This window comes from Filicampus tigris, chromosome 20 (assembly GCF_054856515.1).
Source record: "Filicampus tigris isolate MCC_2025a chromosome 20, RoL_Ftig_1.0, whole genome shotgun sequence".
Lineage (NCBI taxonomy): Eukaryota > Metazoa > Chordata > Actinopteri > Syngnathiformes > Syngnathidae > Filicampus > Filicampus tigris.
Window position 1 is genome coordinate 5675465 of NC_141236.1, and position 20048 is coordinate 5695512.

The window sequence follows — 20048 nt, forward strand, 5'->3', positions numbered from 1 at the left end:
TGCTGTGCCTGGTCTGTGAAATCGTTCCCATCAATGTCGTCGCTGTTGGAGTGTCCTCCTGGACTCTGCACGTCTATCCCGTGACTCTCCAGGATTGTGGCTTCTTGGAGGAAAAGGACACAGTGTGACATTTATGATTGATCGTTGATCAATCGCAAGTCTCAGTGAAAACTGTAGCGCAGCAGTGGTTCACCACTTGGGGGACCTTCTGCAGTGGGGATTAAATGTGTTGGGCAGCAAGACTAAATGAGCAGTTGGTGGATGTTGCAAATCCAACTATTGAAGTTGAGTCAGACTCCACTATTTGGCATGCCAAAAGGCAAGGAGTATGTCGCCGGTAGTTGGAGCCTTTCTAGCACCACAGCAAAAAAGCCACGATGATAAAATATACATTTGTACACTAAACATCAAATAGGGAAATACAAACATTCTTAGGAGGAGTGAACAATTTTCAATTTGGGGCTGTTCTTTGTTGGCTATTCTGCTATATTTGTCTTTATCTATTCTGCAATATCTTTCTGACTGAAAAAATGAACTGCTAGAATATTTAATTGTGGTTATGAAAAAGTCCAAAAAGGCATTCATTTCATATAAATTATTGGGGGGGGGGGTGTGCAGCGCTTTAAACAACCTTTGTTCTCTCCCAAAGATACATTACCAATGTTAGCTCGTCTCTTGATCTCTTTGCGGCGGTTAGCAAACCAGTTGTAAACTTTGAGGGAAGTGACCCTCTCCAAATCAGATAGCTTCTTCCCTGAAAAAGATGACAGAGGCCTCATTCCGTTGGTGCAATGCAATGAAAAAGTCTACCTTGCCTCTGCTTTCATCCATCAATTAAAAGCAGGTTGCATCATCGTCTCTCTTACCTGACCAGATTCCACTCACTCAATCATTGTTTTTCATTTTGTTTTTATTTATGCACCAAAGTGACAGATGCCGGTTTACCTGGTTTCTGAATAACAGCGTTGCAGGCGTTGGCGATTTCCTCCCTTTTGGCCTCATCAGGATACTGGTTGTCGTTGAAGTAGCTATAAATTGCACAAGAACCAGGCTGAATGAATTATTTTACACATGGAAAAACAACCAAGTAGACTCTTTGTACTTTCTACAATGAAGCTAGTGTTCTTTGTCATGATCAATTTGGATATTTTGAAACAATTCCCATTAATCCACTGCTCTTTCAAGTTTGAACTCTCTCGTCTCCTCACCTCTCCATCACAGCCAGACACTCCTTCCTCCAAGTGAAGCGGCTTCCCCGCCGAAGTCGGAAAGTTCCCGGGGCAGTGGCCAGTGGAGGAGGAGTTTGCCTCCACTCCATCTCCTCCAGAGCTAATGGCGCCGGTCGCATGTTCAGAGTGGCACCTGTGTCGAGAAGAAGGGCTGAGTACTGTTCTTTTGATACTTAACAGTTGCTCAGGGCTCAGACCAGGCATGACAATTTACTCTCAACCCAGCTCAAATCCGAATCGCTACATTGACAAAATCGACACATTTTAAAACCTACATCTGTTCACAACCATGTTGTCAGTGCTTAGTGCACGTCAGCGAGGACACACAACTTTGAACTGTGGAAGCCGCTTTAAAAAAGACCCCAAAAAAAACTCATGATACATCATATACTGTACTTGATAATTGAATAAACGGCAAGCTGTTACTGTTCACTGTGCTGATGTAAAGCTGTAAATTTGCCTATTGACGCACTATTCAAGGACTACTTGACTTCATGCAAAAAGACAGAAAACACAAATATGCAATTCAGAGAACAAATTGTCAAATACACACTGAGCTGAGCACACTTAGACTGCAAGACGAATCTTTAATAAAATGGCAGTCAAGCATACATTCCTAACCAAATCTGAATAGTGCTGACTATTGATTTCTGAAGTTAAGAACACAGGAAACATGAACACAAAGCAAAACTAACTGCAACAATACTAGTGACATCCATTTAAAAGGTGGGACGCATTTGCAGATTCCCAACCCGACTGGTTAACCCTGCAATAGTCCTTGCAATCAGCATTAAAGGGCATCAGTTTGCTCTGCAGCAGTGATGGAAGTGTGTGTGGTGCTTGGCTGGGCTCAGTGTGGCCATAAATATCGAAAGGAACAAGCAGTTTGCAGTGCTGATGGCGTTGGCAGACCTCCACCAAGGAGCATGCCGCAGAGGACAAGGCGTGGGATGTCTGCCGCCTGTCTATATAGGTTGATACAGCACATTTACACTGGAGATGCACAGTCAGCATCTGGCTTGTTTAAGCATCCACATTGAAGTGTGTTTGAAAAGTGTGGCCAAGAACATGCTTTAAGCATTCACAGCTGTGTCCCTTCCCATTCAAAATGATGTTAAGGCTTTTCTTTAAGCATCACCCCATTTTTGTAGGGAGAATGCTCCTTAAGTTGGGGGTACTGGAGGCTCTGTCGCCAAACGTGTGGAGTTTCATTTTTGGAACGAATAGCAAGGCAGAGTCAGTTGAGCTCAGCCTGGGCAGGGGTGTAGAGATGGAGGAAGAGGACTGTGATGTATGGTGGGGCCAAGGTGTGGAGGTATTTATAGAGAAGTTCAAAGACTATCCACAACCATGAGCTCTGGTTTGTCTGTGTGGCGTTTGAGCAGGTTTGACATCCTCAAGGTCATTTAAAATGCAGGCAGTTGACTTGTGATGACAATGGGAGTGGCACAGGAGTGAAAGGTCAGTCCATGATGGTAGATAATCTGACCAAGGTTGCCCGGGGACAAATGCTGCTTTTCACCTCACCTCCATTTAGGGCGGTCCGTTTTCCACCTCAAAATAGTGCAGCGGGAACATGTTAACCAATTTTAATGAGCGTATCCTGGATTTATTTCTCGTCACGTGGCTGTTGGCAACGGTATGGAGATGTATTTTATCAGAGAGGAGAAAACTCCTGTGGAGTCTCTTGGAGACTCCGGTGTGAAATACTACAGCGTCCAGAACTAATGCACATAAGTTATTTCTTGCCATGCACTGTATGTCCATATTACAATTGTGCTGTGATGACAAATCTTCTCAATATAGGAGCCACAGGCAGGGGTTAGTGTCAGCTCGGTACTCAATAAAAGTACCTATCATATTTGAATGGATCATGAAGAAGAAAAAAAACACAAGTCACTTCCGACTGTAAATCACTAGAGGGTGGCGGTAATGCATCAAACGTATTGACCAACTACTAAAAGAAAGTGTAAAGTGGTAATGGAAAGCGTATCTTGATATTTCATATCAGTCAAAATTGACATATGATGAATATTGGTCATTTTATTTTTTTTAATTTTAAAATAAGGACCAGAGAAAGAAGGATGAATTCAGGTAATTGTATTTTAGTTTGATGTAATATTTCACCTTAAGAGGTTCAAACAACTATGAAAAATTAAATATCTCTTTAAACAATGTGCTTGGTGGGCAAATCACAATGCATGTAATAAACAATTATTAACAATTTTTTTTTTTTACCAATTTAAAATGAGAAAAACAATTAAATGGATTAAAGATTAACTAAAAAAAGTAATGTAATGGGTTAAAGAAAGTTTAAAACAAATGGATTAAAGATAAAAATTAAATGAAACAACCATCAAAAGGAAAATACCATTCAAATTATCTGGTAGTAAATGTGCTTCCAGATTTTTTTGTTTTTAAATATTTTACATTGAGTGCAATTTCTATCAATATTGACCAGGTGTCTATCGCAATATATATACTGCTCGTAAATTATTGCCCATCCCTACTCCGGAGCGAATTATATTAACGGTATTAAAAATACAGTATTTCCACACCGACATACATCTATCTGGGCCTTGCATTTCATCATACTCTCATAAACCAAAATAATTTCACGATTGTGAATGCATCTGCTGTAGAAGTGCAACAATCCACTAATCACTTCAGAATGCTCAATTCAAGATGTTGAATACTTTTGAGTATCTCATCAACCGTCTAAGAGGAAACTGCATGCAGCATATTGCTTTTTGGGGGTGGGGGTAAAACTCTTCAGTTTCTCATTAAAACTAGAAATTCACCAGATTCTCAGATTTTTTTTCTAGCAGAGTAAGACGTTCAACTGTACCTGGAGTGGTTTTCTCCAGCGTGTACCAGCGATAGAAGGCCCTCTTCTTCTGCTCACTTAGGTCGGAGCCATGCTGCAGCAGCCAATGGGAGATTCTGCTCTGGCTGATGCCTGGAAGGCAGCCAGACATCAAATTAGTGAGTGTTTTACATCAAGCCTTGGCACAGTTAGCAGATAAATCCCTTGAAATAATTTTACCGACAAAAAGAGCAGACGAGAGAAGAATGCAGTGATCTATGTAATTTAGCTCCTTGCATCACTAGTGTGCTGTTGGGTTATTTAAATAAATAACTTAACTTCACTTCAATGTGCGTGAAGGAGAAAGTGTTGGTTGGTCATGTCATCCCGGTTTACTCTCAAGAGGCAATAGTGCGGTATTCTGGCCACACCTAAATGCCTGCATTTAGAATGTTTGTTCAACTGACAACTTAACCATCAACAGATTATGATAACCATTCCTAGAGGGTTATTCGCCTTTGTTTATGATTCCTTTTTTAAATATATACAGTATATTCTGAACTGTTGCACTTCCATGTACTGTATACGTCTCTATAGAGAACATGAAGGAGCAACAACGGCATAGTATGTTCTAAATCGGCTTTGTGTGTGTGGTTGGTACTTGCCGGTGACTTGTGCCACCACTGCTTGAGAGATCCTACGGTTACCCAGGAACGCTTTAATCTCCTCTTTCACCATGCTGCTATCCCTCCTGGGGGAAAAAAAGACAGGACCATTCAGGAAACAGTTATATTTGATTTAAACAGCAGTAATTCATTTTTTTTAAATGATCCAATTTTTTTTGAGAATGTATGCGTATGTATGCATCCGTTTTTGGGCATCACTTTCCAAATTATAACTACTTTGTTGAGTACTGAAAAATACAACTACTTTTGAGTTAATCATTATTATAATATATAATAGTATTATCAAGTATCAATAGTCAGTAATGGCAAGTACTCAACTTTAAGTCCTTGTACTCTGTCTGAAAAAAAGTGGTATGGGTGCACCGTTAACAAAATCGATCAGTATGTATAAAAGTTGTCCATGAAAATGTGATTGATAAGAAAAGTTCATAGGGTCGCTCAATGTAGTTGTAGTTGTGGGTAGTGCTGAGGAAATAAACTGCTACCAATCAGGCAGTCTATGTTTATATTTTGGGTCTATCGCAAAAATTTACTTGCCTCACTAGAATGATATTAAAATATGCACTGTGGGTGAAATGGGACTGCCGAATCTCAAGGCTGACATTCTTATTGAAAAAACATTAAACAAAGGCTCTGTCTTATTCTAGGCCGCATTAACAGAATTGGTGCATGTTTTTATGACTCACACACCAGCACTATAAAGGCTCTCCAAATCCAAATGTCCTGAGCGATGATCAGATCATGCACATTTCCATAATGCATATGATGAAGGTATTTAATCTAAGCACCATTAACATAAAAGGTATATCGAAGCCTGGAGCACTTTTTTTTTTTTTTGCACAACGTACTTCTTAAATAAAAAAAAAATGAGCCAGGACTCTTGACATCCAGCTTCAATATCCTCCACACTGGTGTCTTGCAGCACAGCTAAAATTAGAGTTGTGAAAAAGCTGCTTGTATTGACACCAGTGAATCAATGTAGCACAAGCTTCTGTACAAGATGAAGGAAGCGTGGAAAGCAGAGGGAGGAGGTGAGGTGATTGACTCCCCCCCCCCCAAAAAAAGGGCCAAATCCCCTGCAGAGACAGAAAATGTGCACTTAGAAGAATCACAAGGGTAATGTGGGATAGTTGACGAGCTTGAAACAACGCGTCACCCCACTCCCCCCCGCAACCCTGTGGAGCATAACGCTGGAGGGCCCTATGCATGGAATGGGCTTGAATGCGACTTAACTTCTTGGGCTATACATGGTGGACACTGAATCGAATGCAGAAATAAGGGTAGGGGCAGTGGTTAATGCGCTGAGGACATGTACAGACATGCACAAATGGGGCAGCAAGACGGCCTCAGAGGTTTATAGTGGTAGAAGAGGGCTAATGTGTAAAGTGCTTAGAGACTGAGGAAAAGGTGGCTAACGGGAGAATACTGATGGATTGTAATGGCTCTAAGTAACTACCGCGCTGCTACTTTGAGCATGTGACTTCAAGCCCTAATGTTATTTGACATTTTGCAAAATCAATCCAATAAAATTGCCTGAGGTGGAACTGAAAAGCTTTTCTGCTCCCCAACATAAATCTTGTGGTGTTTTCCTTCATAATGAATTATTTTGAGTGCAGGTACATTCTAAGTAACACTTTTATTTCTGTCCATGCTCTTTTGAAGCATTACAGAATTTGTAACTTTGCAAGGGGAATGATTTTTGTGAAAATTGAACTCATTACTTTGATTATGATCACACCACTTGTTTTTTTTTTTCAGATTTGCATCCTTAGGCGTTATTCACACTGATAAGCTAAAAAAGCACAGTATGCAACAGATTTGAGAACAAACTGTTCCACCAGTCTTTCAAAATATTTAGTATACACACATTTGGTTTATCACAATGTAGGACAAAATAAGAGCCATATTTCTAATTATACATTGCCAAAGAATTCTTGTGTTCACTTTGGATCATTAATATGCTTAGTTTTGTGACTGCGGGTTTTGTTCTAATATTCAGACTATGGTTATCATATTTTTATACATGTCCACATAAATTCTGGTGACAATCTGTCACGTTTTTTGTTGAATAAGTGATGAAACATTACCCTTCAACGAGGCAAATATGGACAGGCACCTTAAGACGTGATTATCATCAAAAATGTTGCGAGTTTCATTCTAATATTTTGGGGGAATGATTAACACATACCTACACCTGCGCACATACATTTGGGTGATAATCGGTTATGGTTTACGGACGCAGAGTTGTGATAGAAGTTGCATTGGAGAACATATGATTTGTCAGCCATTGTGCTGTTGATAACATTTCATGATAAAAATATGAAAGTTAATACTACTGACCTCATCAGCTCCTCCACTTTATCGTCAACATCAAGGTCCTCTTCTATAGCCTCAAACCCAAAGGTTCTTGCTGCTGCGGCGCTGTTCACCGGGTAGCGAGGAGGAGAGAGCTTTCCGTTGGGTGTGGCAGCTAGACTGTCACGCCCATTCTGTGACAGCGCCACCAATGAGACAGGTGAGGGCAGGATGGTGGAGGGCGGCGGCGGCGCTGGAGGTGGGGAAGTGTCGTAGCTGTTACTAAGAGAGGGCGAGAGCCCCCCATTGCTGCCAAACTGCGTCTGCGTGGCGGTGGATATCTTGGAGGTCGTAGAGGAGGCAGTGGTTGCCGAGTGGTCGCCGACGCTGTCTTCGCCATTGTTGATGGCGCCGTTGCACGTCGCGGAAGAGGTGGTGGTTGCGGAGGCAGTGTTGTTGGAGGCAGAGTTGTTGGTGCAGCTGTTTGTCCCGCCTACCATGTAGGAGGAAGAGGAAGAGGAGGAGGATGAGGTGCGGCGACCAAACTTGTCGCCGTGCTCCCGGTCCAGCCGGTCCAGAGTTTCGAGTGCATGGAGGATCTCCTGCTTGGTCATGCCGGAGCGACGCAGCCGCTGCAGCAGATCTATCTGCTCAATAGTGAAGCGAGGCTCCTCGCTGAAGTCAGACATCCTGATGCTGAACTGGAAACAAATTAGAATGGTTATGAGACTGAGGACAACGGGGAAGTAAAGGGAAATACAAAGGGAATGTGAGGCAAAGAACTGCAAGAAGACAGAAATAGACAGATGAAGGGATTGTCAAGAGGGAAATGAGAGGATTAAGTAGGAAAGGCGGTAAAAGAACGCAGCTGCAGATGGGCAGAGAAAATGAGAAGGATGAGGCAGGAGAGGAGAGGAAGTGGCGAAGCAAGACAGAAAGGAAAGTCGAGAGAAACTGTCGGGAAAGTGAGAGAACAAAAACTGCAAGATGAAAATAAAGCAGCAGCAGATAAGAAAATGAGGAGTGAGGGATAGATGTGTGAAAAGAAAGAGGAAGGGAGGGGCCAGGCATTAAAAAAAAAAAAAAAAAAAATCAGCTATTTTTGGGAACCAGCGAGCAACACACGCGGAGTGCCAGAGTCACCTTGACAGCTGATTCGATCTTAACATTCTGACCGCCATTCTTTAACAGCTCCTGTATATGCGCACCACCCACGCGCAATGCTTTTCATAAGCAATTTGCTATGCCAAAAATCAATGAGTCTAGAATAAGACTGCAGTACATATTGTGCCAGCACAATCTATAATAACAGTGATGATAACGTGGTTAGGTTTAGGTTGGCTAGATACTTTATTGATCCAGTAGGAAATTCTGGAAGAAATTTAAAAGGAAGGTATTGTCACTTTATGTTTAGCTCGATATAAGGAACATAGACAGGGGTGGGAAAAACATGACTTCAGAGGGAATTGTGATTGCCAACTTGTCTGCAATAAGACACTCTCAAATGGCAAAGTACAATTAGCATTAGTATTGTAGAGTCACTTTGGGTCAGCATACATCCATTGCCTCTAATCCATAGAGTAGTTTGGTATTATAACTGAACATTGCAATAAACTGCACTAAACCTGTAGATGATTACCAAGTAAAGTTATGGAGGAAAGCTGGCACATGGGAATGATATCAGCAACATATACCGCCATAATTACAGCTTTAACCATACAAGTCAACACTTGGATTTTCTGCAGACACTTACCTCAACACAAACAGAAAATGAGTGACTATTAGCCCTCCTGTTCAAGCATTTACAGTTGACTATTAACAGACTGCAACACATTTAATTAATTTCATTCGAGACATGTAAGGCAACAAAAATGGCTGCCCTGCACACAAAACACAGAGAGGCTGTGCAACTAACAGTAGATATAAAGTCTACACACCCATGTTCAATTGCAATGTTTTTGTGATATCTAAAAGAACATATATTTTGGAATAAATAATTCCAAAACGTTTTCCACCATTAATGTGAGTTAGCACACACCTGCCACCATTTAAAGTGCCTCTGAATAACCCAAAATAAAGTTCAGATGTTCAAATACTTTTCTGACAATTTTGTGGCCACAAGTTATAGCACAAGACATGGTCTGCAGAGAGATTCCACAGCATCAGAGGGATATCATTATTCAAAGGCGATGAAACGAAGGTTGACGGGGTCCAACATTAATGGTGGCCTGGGGCCAGTGTGCTGCTGTGTCAGGCCACTACCAACAGTCAGACGCCAGCCCACCCGGGCCACTCAGGGCTAATCCCAATGGCTGAAACAGGATGTGAATATGCAAGAAACAATTGTGACTGACACAATCTTGAATGGATAAAGGGGCATGAATCGGGGTTGGCCTCGTGTTGCTAGCATCAGCTAGCCCAGTCATGGCAAGTCTTAATAGATTCACGCCACCGGCAGCGGAGGCAGAGAATCACGGTGAGGAACAAGCGCAGTGATAGAAAGTGAAGCTTCATCACCAAATTATCTAAACCAATAATGCGGGGACAACAAATGTACGCTTAAGAGAACATTATTACTCATACTGTGTCGTTACTGTCGTAACACTTGTCCAAATACGGCATACAACCGGGATTGTCAAAGCTAATGCAGCAAATGGTGAGTACTACCACCACACAACAATGTGGCCTGATAGGGCCACCACTCACAAACACCACTTGTCGGACCCTGATTGAACTTGTTGGCCAAACTTCCAAAAGGTATGTTTCTCACAAACACAACTAACCTACAACATACTGTACTTACACTGACGCTTCATGCTTTGGGGCTGTTTTTCTTCAGCCTTCATCAAGAATGAAATGAATAATAAACAGTTTAAACCGCGCGAACCTTCAGGTTTCAGATGACAATGACCGAAAGTGCACTTCCAAATCAACAAATTATGGTTTTGGAAAGGCCAAGGCCTATAGTCCAGATCAGTAGCTGGTCGAAAATACTGTATGTGGGGTTAGCTGGAGCATTCTGTGCACATGTAATGCCCTTGCAAATTTTGCAAAGAAAGGGCAAATATTGGCACATTAAGATATACCACACTGATAGAATGCCAAAAAAGAAAAGGCAGAGTGCTGTAATAAAAGCCAGAGGTGCGAAACAAAAAGTTTTTGAATGTGCATATTTATGCAATCAACCTAGTTATTGTACCATTTTTTTAATTTTCTCCTTTTTGTATATTTATGTATACATAAATATATATATTTTATTAATAGTTTTGTCATTAAGTTTTACAATTTATAGGACAGATTAATGATGGAGAAAGGTTTAGACACAAAAACCTGGCTTTTGAACAGGCGTGTGTAGAATGTTTAGACACTAAGTGAATTTTAACTTGGGGATCCCGTTTTTAATCACAAAATCCATTTTTATGCAAACCCCTTATTAAAAGGAGGGAACAGATTCGAAGTCGGAGAATCAGAGAGACAATGCGTATCGACTGACAGGTTACAGTAATTCGATAACAATGTAATAACCCTATTACACTGCGTTTTTCACAATTGTTAGTTTCTACTTAGTAGCTATCCACCCAGCATGGGTTTCAGTTGTAGTTAGAGTCGCAGAGTAACGACCCCAAATTTGTCATTGGTTTAATCTCTTAAGGGCAAAGCAAGACAAGTGGTGATGCCAGTTTTCACGCCCTTTGCCCAAACAGCTAATGTTAGCAAATGTCGCTGTGGCAGAGGAATACTCTCCGATGTGACGATAAATAAGCCACCTTTTAACCACCCAACACGAAACGAAAAAAATCCTACCAAATTTTTGATGACCGGATCGGCCCACGGGCACCATAAATAAGTACTAACAGCAAACTGACGGTTTCGGCAACATGTATGCGGTTTGCGGTAGTTAGCATTACATGCTAGCCGTGCCAGCGTGATAACTAGCTGACGTTAGACGCGCCGGCGGCTGCTGCTGCTAGCGATGGTTTGATATTAATAAAACAACCTTTCCAGTGTAGTCTCTGTCAAACTACAAGACTTACCTCGATTTAAATTCTCCACTTCACCATCTAACTTGAACAAATGACCAAAAACCCACCTCGACTTAAACCGAGGCCCGGTATTAACGCAGTTTGATGCCAGTAACCCCGTTCGACTCTTTTTGCAAGGATCTCTAATCAGAGGCGAATTATTTGCCTCTCCGCTTTGTCTGTCTGACAACAGCCATATTGACAAGTAGCACTTTCAAGGAGCTCTGAGGGAATTGTAGTTTTCTTTTCAAAGAAACTCACAAACATCCGACGGAGTTCTTGGGCGAAAAAACTACAAATCCCCTAAAGGACAAGGAGGAGCGGTCCTGGTGGCTCAGCTCTACAGTTGGCACTAGAAGTGGTGCATTCGCATTCCTTTTCAAATTATTATTGATTTCTGTTTCATAGTATATTACAAACCTATGAAAACTTGATGTTAAAATCTAAAGGAGAGAGAGAGAGAGAGGGAAAGAGAGAAGAAAAGAATGAATTACAAATTCCCATTATTTGCTTTTCAATAATACTATACTTATCAATACATTAAATACAAAGGTGAAGAAGTCGTACATTGTGACGAAAACAGACAATTCGATTCTGATAAGTGTCTCTTTATGTGACTTACAACATGTTGGAGGTTGTCTGGTTAACCCTATAAAATAATGGAAACTTGATCAAAGCTCTTTTGTCAAGTTTTGTCTTTTCAGCTCTTCACTTTTCAGATTTTTGGGTGCGCAATATTTAGTCTGTTGCCTTTTTTGTGGCCCTGCAACCAATTCCGTTTCCCCTCAGCACCTCAAGTACAATTTAATGCAGTCTCAATACGTTTTTTATGGGTACACAACTGTCATGAAGAATTCATTATTCACTGAGAAATTAAAGAAAATCTGAGTGAACGTTATCAACAGCTCTTGAAATCTAATCGTGACCTGCATCTTATTTTTTGTCACATCAATGTTGATGTTGGGTTGCACTGCTATTGAAAGAACACTAGATGGCAGCAACATCTAACAGTATACGTTAGTGACATTCTGGATTGACCATCCAGCGGGCCAGTAAAATGACGTTTATAAATTATGAAAAAGTTTATAAAATATAAAGACTAAATAAAAAGCTTTTTTATTCATTAACAAAAAAAATGATATTGAATTAATTACAACAATGATGTGACCATATGGTATCTTATTGATTGTGCTTGTGTAGATTCACAAGCAATTCATTATATAAACTATAAACTCAGTACATTATTGCCATGGCATGAAATCCCATAAACAGATAGGACAAGGACATTGTTCTTAATGTGTTAAAATAATACAAATGATGATATATGGTATGCATAAAATGTGGTGCATTGTGGAAACTACATTCCCTAAATAGCTACCAAATCAAATTGGAATCACCAAAACCACCTTGAAATATTTTTCCTGTTATAATCATTTTAAAAGCAGACCGTAACCAGCTGTAAAAGAAATCATAAATAAATGGATTCAGCATGGAATTAGATAATGTGAGCCAGTTCAATGTTTCAATCGCAGGAATCGACGGGGGACGAGAGAAGAGTGGCTGAAAGACAACACAAAAAATGTATGGAGACATAAATAATAAAAACACTCCCGTAACATTGGCCAGAGTTTTGGTAACTTTCCTCTCCAGCTTACTCATAGAGTTTGAGTTCTGGATGCTACTCACCTGCCTCTGAGCTACAAAGAAAATGTTCAAGTAGATGCAGCTCATAAAGATTGTGGGTAGGTAAAACCTCGAAATGGGTCCCATAATGTTTGACAAAATGACAGTAACACAGCACATTTCCTCACATGTTCCTTGTCTGTACCCTCCTATTATAATGCCGAGTCCAATCATAACAGCAATACCCCAGCACACGGGGATCATAGTCAAAGCTACTTGAGCGGTTATTTTTTATCTATACGTTAGAGGCTGACACACAGCATATAATATCTGTCAACGGAAATGCAACATAAATTCAGAATTGATGACGTGCGCAGTGACACGACAAAGATGTCTCAGATTTTACAGATCCAATTCTCGTGATGGAGACGTGGTTACAGTGAAAGCCATACTGAAAGGAAAAACTAAAAGATCAACAAGTAGGTTCGGACTATAGGTCGCTCCAGAGTACAAGTCGCACCAGCCATAAAACGCATAATACAGAAGAAATAAACATATATAAGTCACACTGGAGTATAAGTCGCATTTTTGGAAGAAATTGTGCGCGTAGTACACATCATTTCCACCGAGCTATGATAGTAACATATAGCTAACATTCACACATGTAGCATACAAGAAAGTTACGGTCAGATAACTTTAAACTCACCTAAACGGTTGTAGATCGATTAAATAAATATTTTATTTATCCCAGACCATGTAGAATGTTTCCAAGTCTCCAAAAGTATTTATGTATTCGGTCGTAATTATGTCTTCGTCTCATGTTTGATGTTTGGAACTTCTCAAATGTTATTTTTACAGAGTGACGTCAAACCTGTCAGAAGTAGTAAGTGTGCAGGCAAAGCAAAAGTTTAATTCAAGCGTGTTAAAGGTTAATTTTAGAATATGCTGTGAGCCAGGCACAAAACATGTTTAAGACCACAGACTTTACAGTTTATTTTTACAGGCCCCTCTGGGTGGTGTAGTTTGCATGCTCTGCTTGTACTTGCGGTGGTTTTCTCTGGGTTTCCTCACACATTCCTAAAACATGAATGACTCTAAATTGCCCATAGGTGAGAATGTAAGTGTCAGTGGTTGTTTGTCTGCTGTATACCTGTATGTACCCTGTGATCAAAGGGCAACCAGTTCAGGTTGTACTATGCCTCCAGTCATAGGCGTCACTTACTTGGGGATTTTCAAAAGGCAGTTTTAAAGCAAAAAAAAAGGAGACTCAACAAGCACTGGGAACAAACAGAAAATGCTTACCAAGCAAGATATTGAAAAAATAAGTGTGTTCAAGAAATGTACAATTTTAGTCCATCTTTGACATCCGTAATGTATTCCATCGGCAATAAAAGGCTTTAATCGAATATTCCGATCACGTCATTTTTCGAAAATCGGCCGATCATGATCGGAGCCCGATCGATGGGAGCATCCCTACTTAAAGCCTTTTAAACAATGCTGCTTTGGAGTATAGTTAGGCAAACACTTTTGTACTATAATGGAAAATTTCAGTGGCCGCTTGTTTGTTTGACAACCATAGCATTTTAACTTGACTGACGCATGCGCAGATGCGTTGCACACTTTGCTTATTTAACACATTGGATTTAAATTACCCTGCCTTCCAAGAACTGTGCACCGTGTGATCCAGGAAGCTGAACACTGTGTGTGTGCGCGTGAGTCAAAAATGGAAAGAATGCTGCCGCCTCTTAACAAAAGCAAGTTTCCCAATCAAAGTTTGAAAATCACTGCCAAATATTTGCCGCCCCCCCCCCCCCGCTCCGCCTTTCAAATAAAAGCTATATCACTGCCTTCCGCTCAAAGTCATAAGTGCAATTGCTTTAAGTACAAATGTCTTATAATAACAAGTTAACATATCTTAGTTATCTTAACTTATCATATGTTGTTAGCCGAGTGTGTGTACCGTAATTTTAACGGGTCTTGTAAAAGGGCAACAATACATTAAATGAAGTGTCTTAGCCACCTACCCTTAAAAACTAAACTATTTATCAACCAGAATGAGGCTTAAGGCAAGAATTGGGGTAAGTACAAACTGACATGTAACATGGGCGAGGCCCCATTGCTGAGACAAAGCTGCAACATTGCTGAGATGGCGATGACGGTAAGGCTGCAAGAAAGATTATGCTGCAGCCAGCAAACCTCAATAAAATCTTGCTTATCACACAGGCCATGCACATGATGCACGTGTAAGAGAAATATTGCAGGTTAAGATGATGATTGGTTGTCACTAAAGGGGCGGATCGTGGCAATAATAGCAAACAGACAATGAAAATGTGGGGTAACGGGTTTTACTTGGAGTCTGAGTTGAATTTGGTTTTGAGGGATGATGATTCTAATAAATTACAATTTAAATATACAGCACCTCTGTCCCTCGCTTTTATCGCATGGTATCAACCCAAGTGGTGGATGCAGAGGGTTTATTCATCTGAGGGGGATGCTGTGTACTGTGTGCTGTGTCGCTGCGCAAGGAAACTACTCTAACTACTACTCTACTTCTAACATGTACATGAATTCATTTAAGTCTTGTGATGTGGGGTAAAAGTAAGCCCACAAGCTAGCTAAAATACGTTGGAAAAAAAAAAGGTTATTTGCAGAGCTTCTTTAAAAAGGGGAAAGGCCTAACAATGAGATGACATCAGACAATATCGGTAACATAGGACAATATCGGTAGGTATGGCTGGCTAGCTTTTATAGTGAGCAGAGACTAGGCTTGGGCTTTGCGAGACCTGGTTAAAACCTGATCATTTTTTACCGCTTAATGAGGCCTCGGCTCCAAACTTCGTGACCTCACATGTTGCGCGCCCTCATAAGAAAGGTGGCTGTGTAGCCCTTATTTATGAATCTGATTTCAAACTTAGCCCGCATTCTAGCGTTAAACGTTAAAACATTTGAAGTGCTCATTATGTGATCTATAGCCTCATTTCCGTGTTTTCTCGCAGTTATTTATTGTCCCCCCCGGCTCGTTACGCTGGATTTTTAGATGAGTTCTCTGAGTTTTTGGAGTATTTGGGAACTCATGCAGATAATATAGTGATTATGGGTGACTTTAACATTCATATGAATCTCCCGTCTGAACCACTTACAGCGGCGTTTCAGAAAATAATTGATAGTTTTGATTTTACGCACATAATTAACGAAGCGACGCATAAAAATGGTAATACTTTAGATTTGGTATTAACCCGAGGTTTAGCATTTTCAAATGTAATGGTATTACCGTATACTACTGTTATGTTGGACCATTACTTTATAAAATTTGAAGCGGTTTCATTACCATCGTCCTGACCACAATCAAAGCTTTAGCAGCCGAAATATTAGTTCTTCAACTATCGCCGCGCTGTCTGAGCTACTGCCCCTGGCAACTGCTTCGTTTCCGAGTTATATTGGTTCGATTGACAATCTCGCGAATGATTTTAATGCTGCTCTGTTAAATGCGCTTGACTCCGTAGCACCATTAAGACTTAAAACTCGTCCTAAACGGCCTACTCCGTGGTTTACTGAAGAAAACTCTTCACTTAAACAAGCATGTAGGAAGCTAGAGTGCAAATGGCGTGCGACTAAACTTGAGGTCTTCCATCAGGCATGGTGTGATAGCTTACTAATAGACAAAGAAGCACTCGCCTTAACCAAAACCAATTACTCTTCCAGGTTAATTGTTCTAAATAAAAAAAATCCTAAATATTTATTTGATACAGTGGCCACTCGGCATCCATTGCAGCCTGATCATCCTGGAAAGGGGATCCCCCCATCTTCTCAAGGTTTATCACTTTTCCCCAAATGTTTTTTTGAGTGTTTCCTTGCCCTCCTGGGGGTTAAGATCAGGGGATGTCGTGTATATGATCTGGTGCATATGTGAAGCCCTTTGAGACTTTCTTGTGTTTAAGGGCTATATAAATAAATTTGACTTGACTTGAATCTAAGGTTTAACTAGGGCTGAACTGCAAGTTAACAAGCACATATCAAAACTTAGTCTGTATAATATGTCGCAACAGGTTTGCATTTGAGGCAATGAATCCACCAAAACGTCTTTGGCACATGTTGAGCAAGAAGTAAATGAGTACATATATAATTGAACTATTTTACTTACTTTATTACTTAGGAACTCTGAATGACCAAATATGTCTGAAGTATCAGTCTGTCAAGGAGTGTCTTTGGATTTTTCACACTGCAAGTTTTCTTCTCGTTAGTTCATTCTCCTTAATTTTTCAATGATTGCATGTTGGTTCATAATTCCCTCATCACTAGATTTGTTGCTTTCATACTTTTATCATGACCAGATGTAACTAGACAATAAAAGGGCTGACCTCCACCAAACCCAAGTTGCAAGCATGCCATTAGGCATTCCCAATGGTAGATGGTAGCATTTTGCTATTTTCCTGTGCTGTTCTGTATATTGGCATGATGCATTGCAGTGTTTGAAATCAAAGCTATCTCAATCGTAATTTTTCATGAAACATCAAATTCAAATTGTCATTAATGTCAATATAATCATGTGTTCTGTTAAGGCCTGGATGGACCAAAACAACGTTGGCCAGAAGTGACAGACGCTTACCCCGTGGCGTCTGGCCAGCTGTCGGCACGTCATGCTGGAAAAATACACCGCAATGACAGACAGCGACGCTGACCATTAAAGTACCTGTCTGCGTATGCAAGATGTAATACCCTTCAGTACCATTGGCGGCGGTAGTCATTATTTCTCATTGTTAGAAAAATCCAACCGGAAAGCTGTTGGCCGGGGGCGCATTATAAAAGCGTAAACAATGCATTCAGCTATATTATTCACAATGAACTCCCACGCGAAGTAAACCATCACATTCTTGACACGGTATTGTGAAATACTTAAATTGTAAACCCTCGCTCTTGTACTTGTAAGAAGATTAAGCCGGCGAAGGCGTGCTCACTGTTTATCCGCATTTGTCACTTCCCGTTGGTGCTCCCAGTGCTCCCAGCGCCAATCAGAGCCGATCAAAGTGACCAAATGTCACGACTGGCGACGCCGATTCAACGTGTAAACGCCCCCAAGGCGCTTACTGACGAGTTACGACACTACTACGGTGGTCACTACACCAATCAGACGACGCATTCTGACGCCACAACGCTTCATGACCTCCGACGTCGGTTTGGTCTATCTAGGCCTTTAGCTGTGGTGCAACATCCTCCAATTAAACGTGTGAATCCTGTGTGGTGTGCTATGGTTCCATTGGTTGGCTTTGTTATGAAAACAAATGCATACACACGCTTCCACATGCACAGACATCCACCTGAAAACAGAAAATCCCCTCCTTCATCCAAACATATCACTTCTTAAACCAGGGGCCTCATTGTTTTTTGTTTTCCAGGACTAAGAGCAGAATATGTACACAATTTAATGATCCAAACGATGACTCACACTTTAGAAAATGTTGAATAAACATCTTGAATCTGTGAGGAGCCTCTAAACCAGCAGGAAAATATTTGCTGTTTAGTTGCTCACAATTATGGTGTTCAGCCATAATTAAACAAGCATGAAAAACTCAACTCGGTTATTGCAAAAATAAAGTCTTTAAACAACACAAGTGACTGTAATGCGAAGCAATGGTAATTCTTATCAGTAGTGACTGAAGTGCAATTGAGAAAAAAAAGCTGTGGTATGAAGCTGAAATTGTTTCAAATACAGAGAGGCAGAACACAACACTCAGGGAACTGAAAGGTCGATCTAGGTAAAAATCATCAATCATTCATCATTACACATACAAATGGCCAAAAGGAGTTTCCTTAGTAGAGTGTCCGGGTTCTCCCTTTGCCATAGAAGTTAAAAGATTAGAAGGCTCGGTCATTCGTGAGGGGCTCAGAGTAGAGACGCTGCTCCTTGGCATGTTGTGTGCCAATATGTGTGTGCAATTTATTGAGACCCTGACAATAGTTATTGTTTGAACTCTTATCATCCTAAAAGTGGTTAAATATAGCGAGCATATTATCTTGCGATTTTAAATTAACTGTACAGTGTGGAATAGACATTTGGGCAAATAGAGTTATGCCATTACCAAAAAATTTGGGCTGCTGACGGCCATGATGGCCAGGACCGGTCCGGAAATACACCGGCCGTTCGGGTAAATTCACATATTTTCCTGAAATTCCCGATGGCAACCACACCTTTGCTCATCTGTAAGGACTCGAGCTTTGGAGTCGAAGAATGGCATCGCGTAATGGTTTAATTCCCACTGCAGAAAAATTTAAAAATGGCAACTAGTTGATGGTCTGCTTCCTGGCTACAGCCGTGGTACACTTGAGCAAAACACCATTCCTTCACTCACTCATCTCCAGTCATTAAGAATCACCTTAATGATTTTTAGCATCAATAAACTAGGAAGGAAAATTCAAATGATTACGACATGAACGCTTAATGATGGTAATTGTTCTATCTCTGTGAAGCAACTCAACCTGTCAGACTGGTGTGCGTCTCTCGCACTCTTATTCCAGGAAGCAAAGTAAATGGATGGCCACCTCAAGCACACATTTCTTCAGGCATTTAGTTAAATAAGTGGAGTTATCAATGAAAAGAAGACAAAAGGTAAATAAACCCTTTTTTTCTTCTTACGTTGTATATTGCACATTGTACTTGACAGGAGAGAAACAGCATATTTCCTTTGTTTTATAACGTTTTTTTCTCTTAAGAAGAGCAGTGATTTGAAAAAATAAGCTGCATTTTATTAATGTTGAATGCAAATACATTTACTGCCTTTACTGATTTTCAATGTATATCCAGTTTTCTCTCAGAAGAGAATTGATCGAAGACGAAAATCGGATTTTTGTACAGTTGTAACGCATATTAAATCAGTGGAGGCAGGAATAGAAGAGTACTTGAATTTACTTGGCATACAATAATGAAGACAACGGATCACTTTATTACTTGATGAAAGGTAGTAAAAACATCAACTACTCCTGGAAAGCTTGCAGCGTGTGACAGAAAAACTGGAGCATACGGGGTGAAATGAATGGTACCACTGTCTCCAGTGAGAAAAAACGATTGAGAAAATATTTAAAATATTTTTGTCATGCTTGTTTATTTTTTTATGCAGACTAGTGTAATGTTTTTTTCTGCTGTGAAAGTCAACTTGGTTAGATAATGATTTAAATTTCTCTCTACAGTTGGGATGATATTACCAAAGGCAGTCAGATTTATCCTTCTCCTCCTGGCTGCTTACATCTTTTGGGAGAATAAGGACTACACTCAACCTACGGAATTGTTTTTACAAGTAAGAATTTACAGCAAAAAAACAAATGACAAATGGGCCATGTTGATCGAATGAGGACTTCCAAGTAATTGAGAAGCCCCCAGTTATGTTTTTCTCTC

The 20048-nt window shown here is 40.4% G+C and overlaps 2 protein-coding genes and 1 pseudogene across 12 annotated transcripts in view; 1 reads left to right on the top strand and 2 right to left on the bottom strand.

The window, feature by feature from the left end:
* Window positions 1-20048, bottom strand: part of hmbox1b (homeobox containing 1 b) — a 122339-nt gene that overhangs the window by 18955 nt on the left and 83336 nt on the right. For 6 of the 11 annotated variants that reach the window (XM_086018197.1, XM_086018199.1, XM_086018196.1 and 3 more), the window contains exons 1-8: window positions 11051-11238; window positions 7062-7717; window positions 4701-4786; window positions 4078-4188; window positions 1209-1362; window positions 946-1028; window positions 659-754; window positions 9-103 (exon numbers count right to left, since the gene is read on the bottom strand). In XM_086018197.1, the coding sequence (XP_085874323.1) occupies window positions 9-103; window positions 659-754; window positions 946-1028; window positions 1209-1362; window positions 4078-4188; window positions 4701-4786; window positions 7062-7705 (1269 nt within the window). In that variant the 5' untranslated portion in view covers window positions 7706-7717; window positions 11051-11238. Of the gene's footprint in view, window positions 1-8; window positions 104-658; window positions 755-945; window positions 1029-1208; window positions 1363-4077; window positions 4189-4700; window positions 4787-7061; window positions 7718-10820; window positions 10913-11050; window positions 11239-20048 lie in introns of those variants that run through there. The other 5 variants (XM_086018205.1, XM_086018202.1, XM_086018201.1 and 2 more) reach the window with 5 other exon arrangements.
* LOC147127984 (trace amine-associated receptor 1-like) lies at window positions 12413-13325 on the bottom strand (annotated as a pseudogene).
* LOC147127985 (uncharacterized) overlaps window positions 14763-20048 on the top strand; it is a 99394-nt gene continuing 94108 nt past the window's right edge. The window contains 5 exon segments of the mRNA XM_086019738.1: window positions 14763-14819; window positions 15530-15533; window positions 15634-15665; window positions 15668-15975; window positions 15977-16473. Of these exon segments, the coding sequence (XP_085875864.1) occupies window positions 14763-14819; window positions 15530-15533; window positions 15634-15665; window positions 15668-15975; window positions 15977-16473 (898 nt within the window).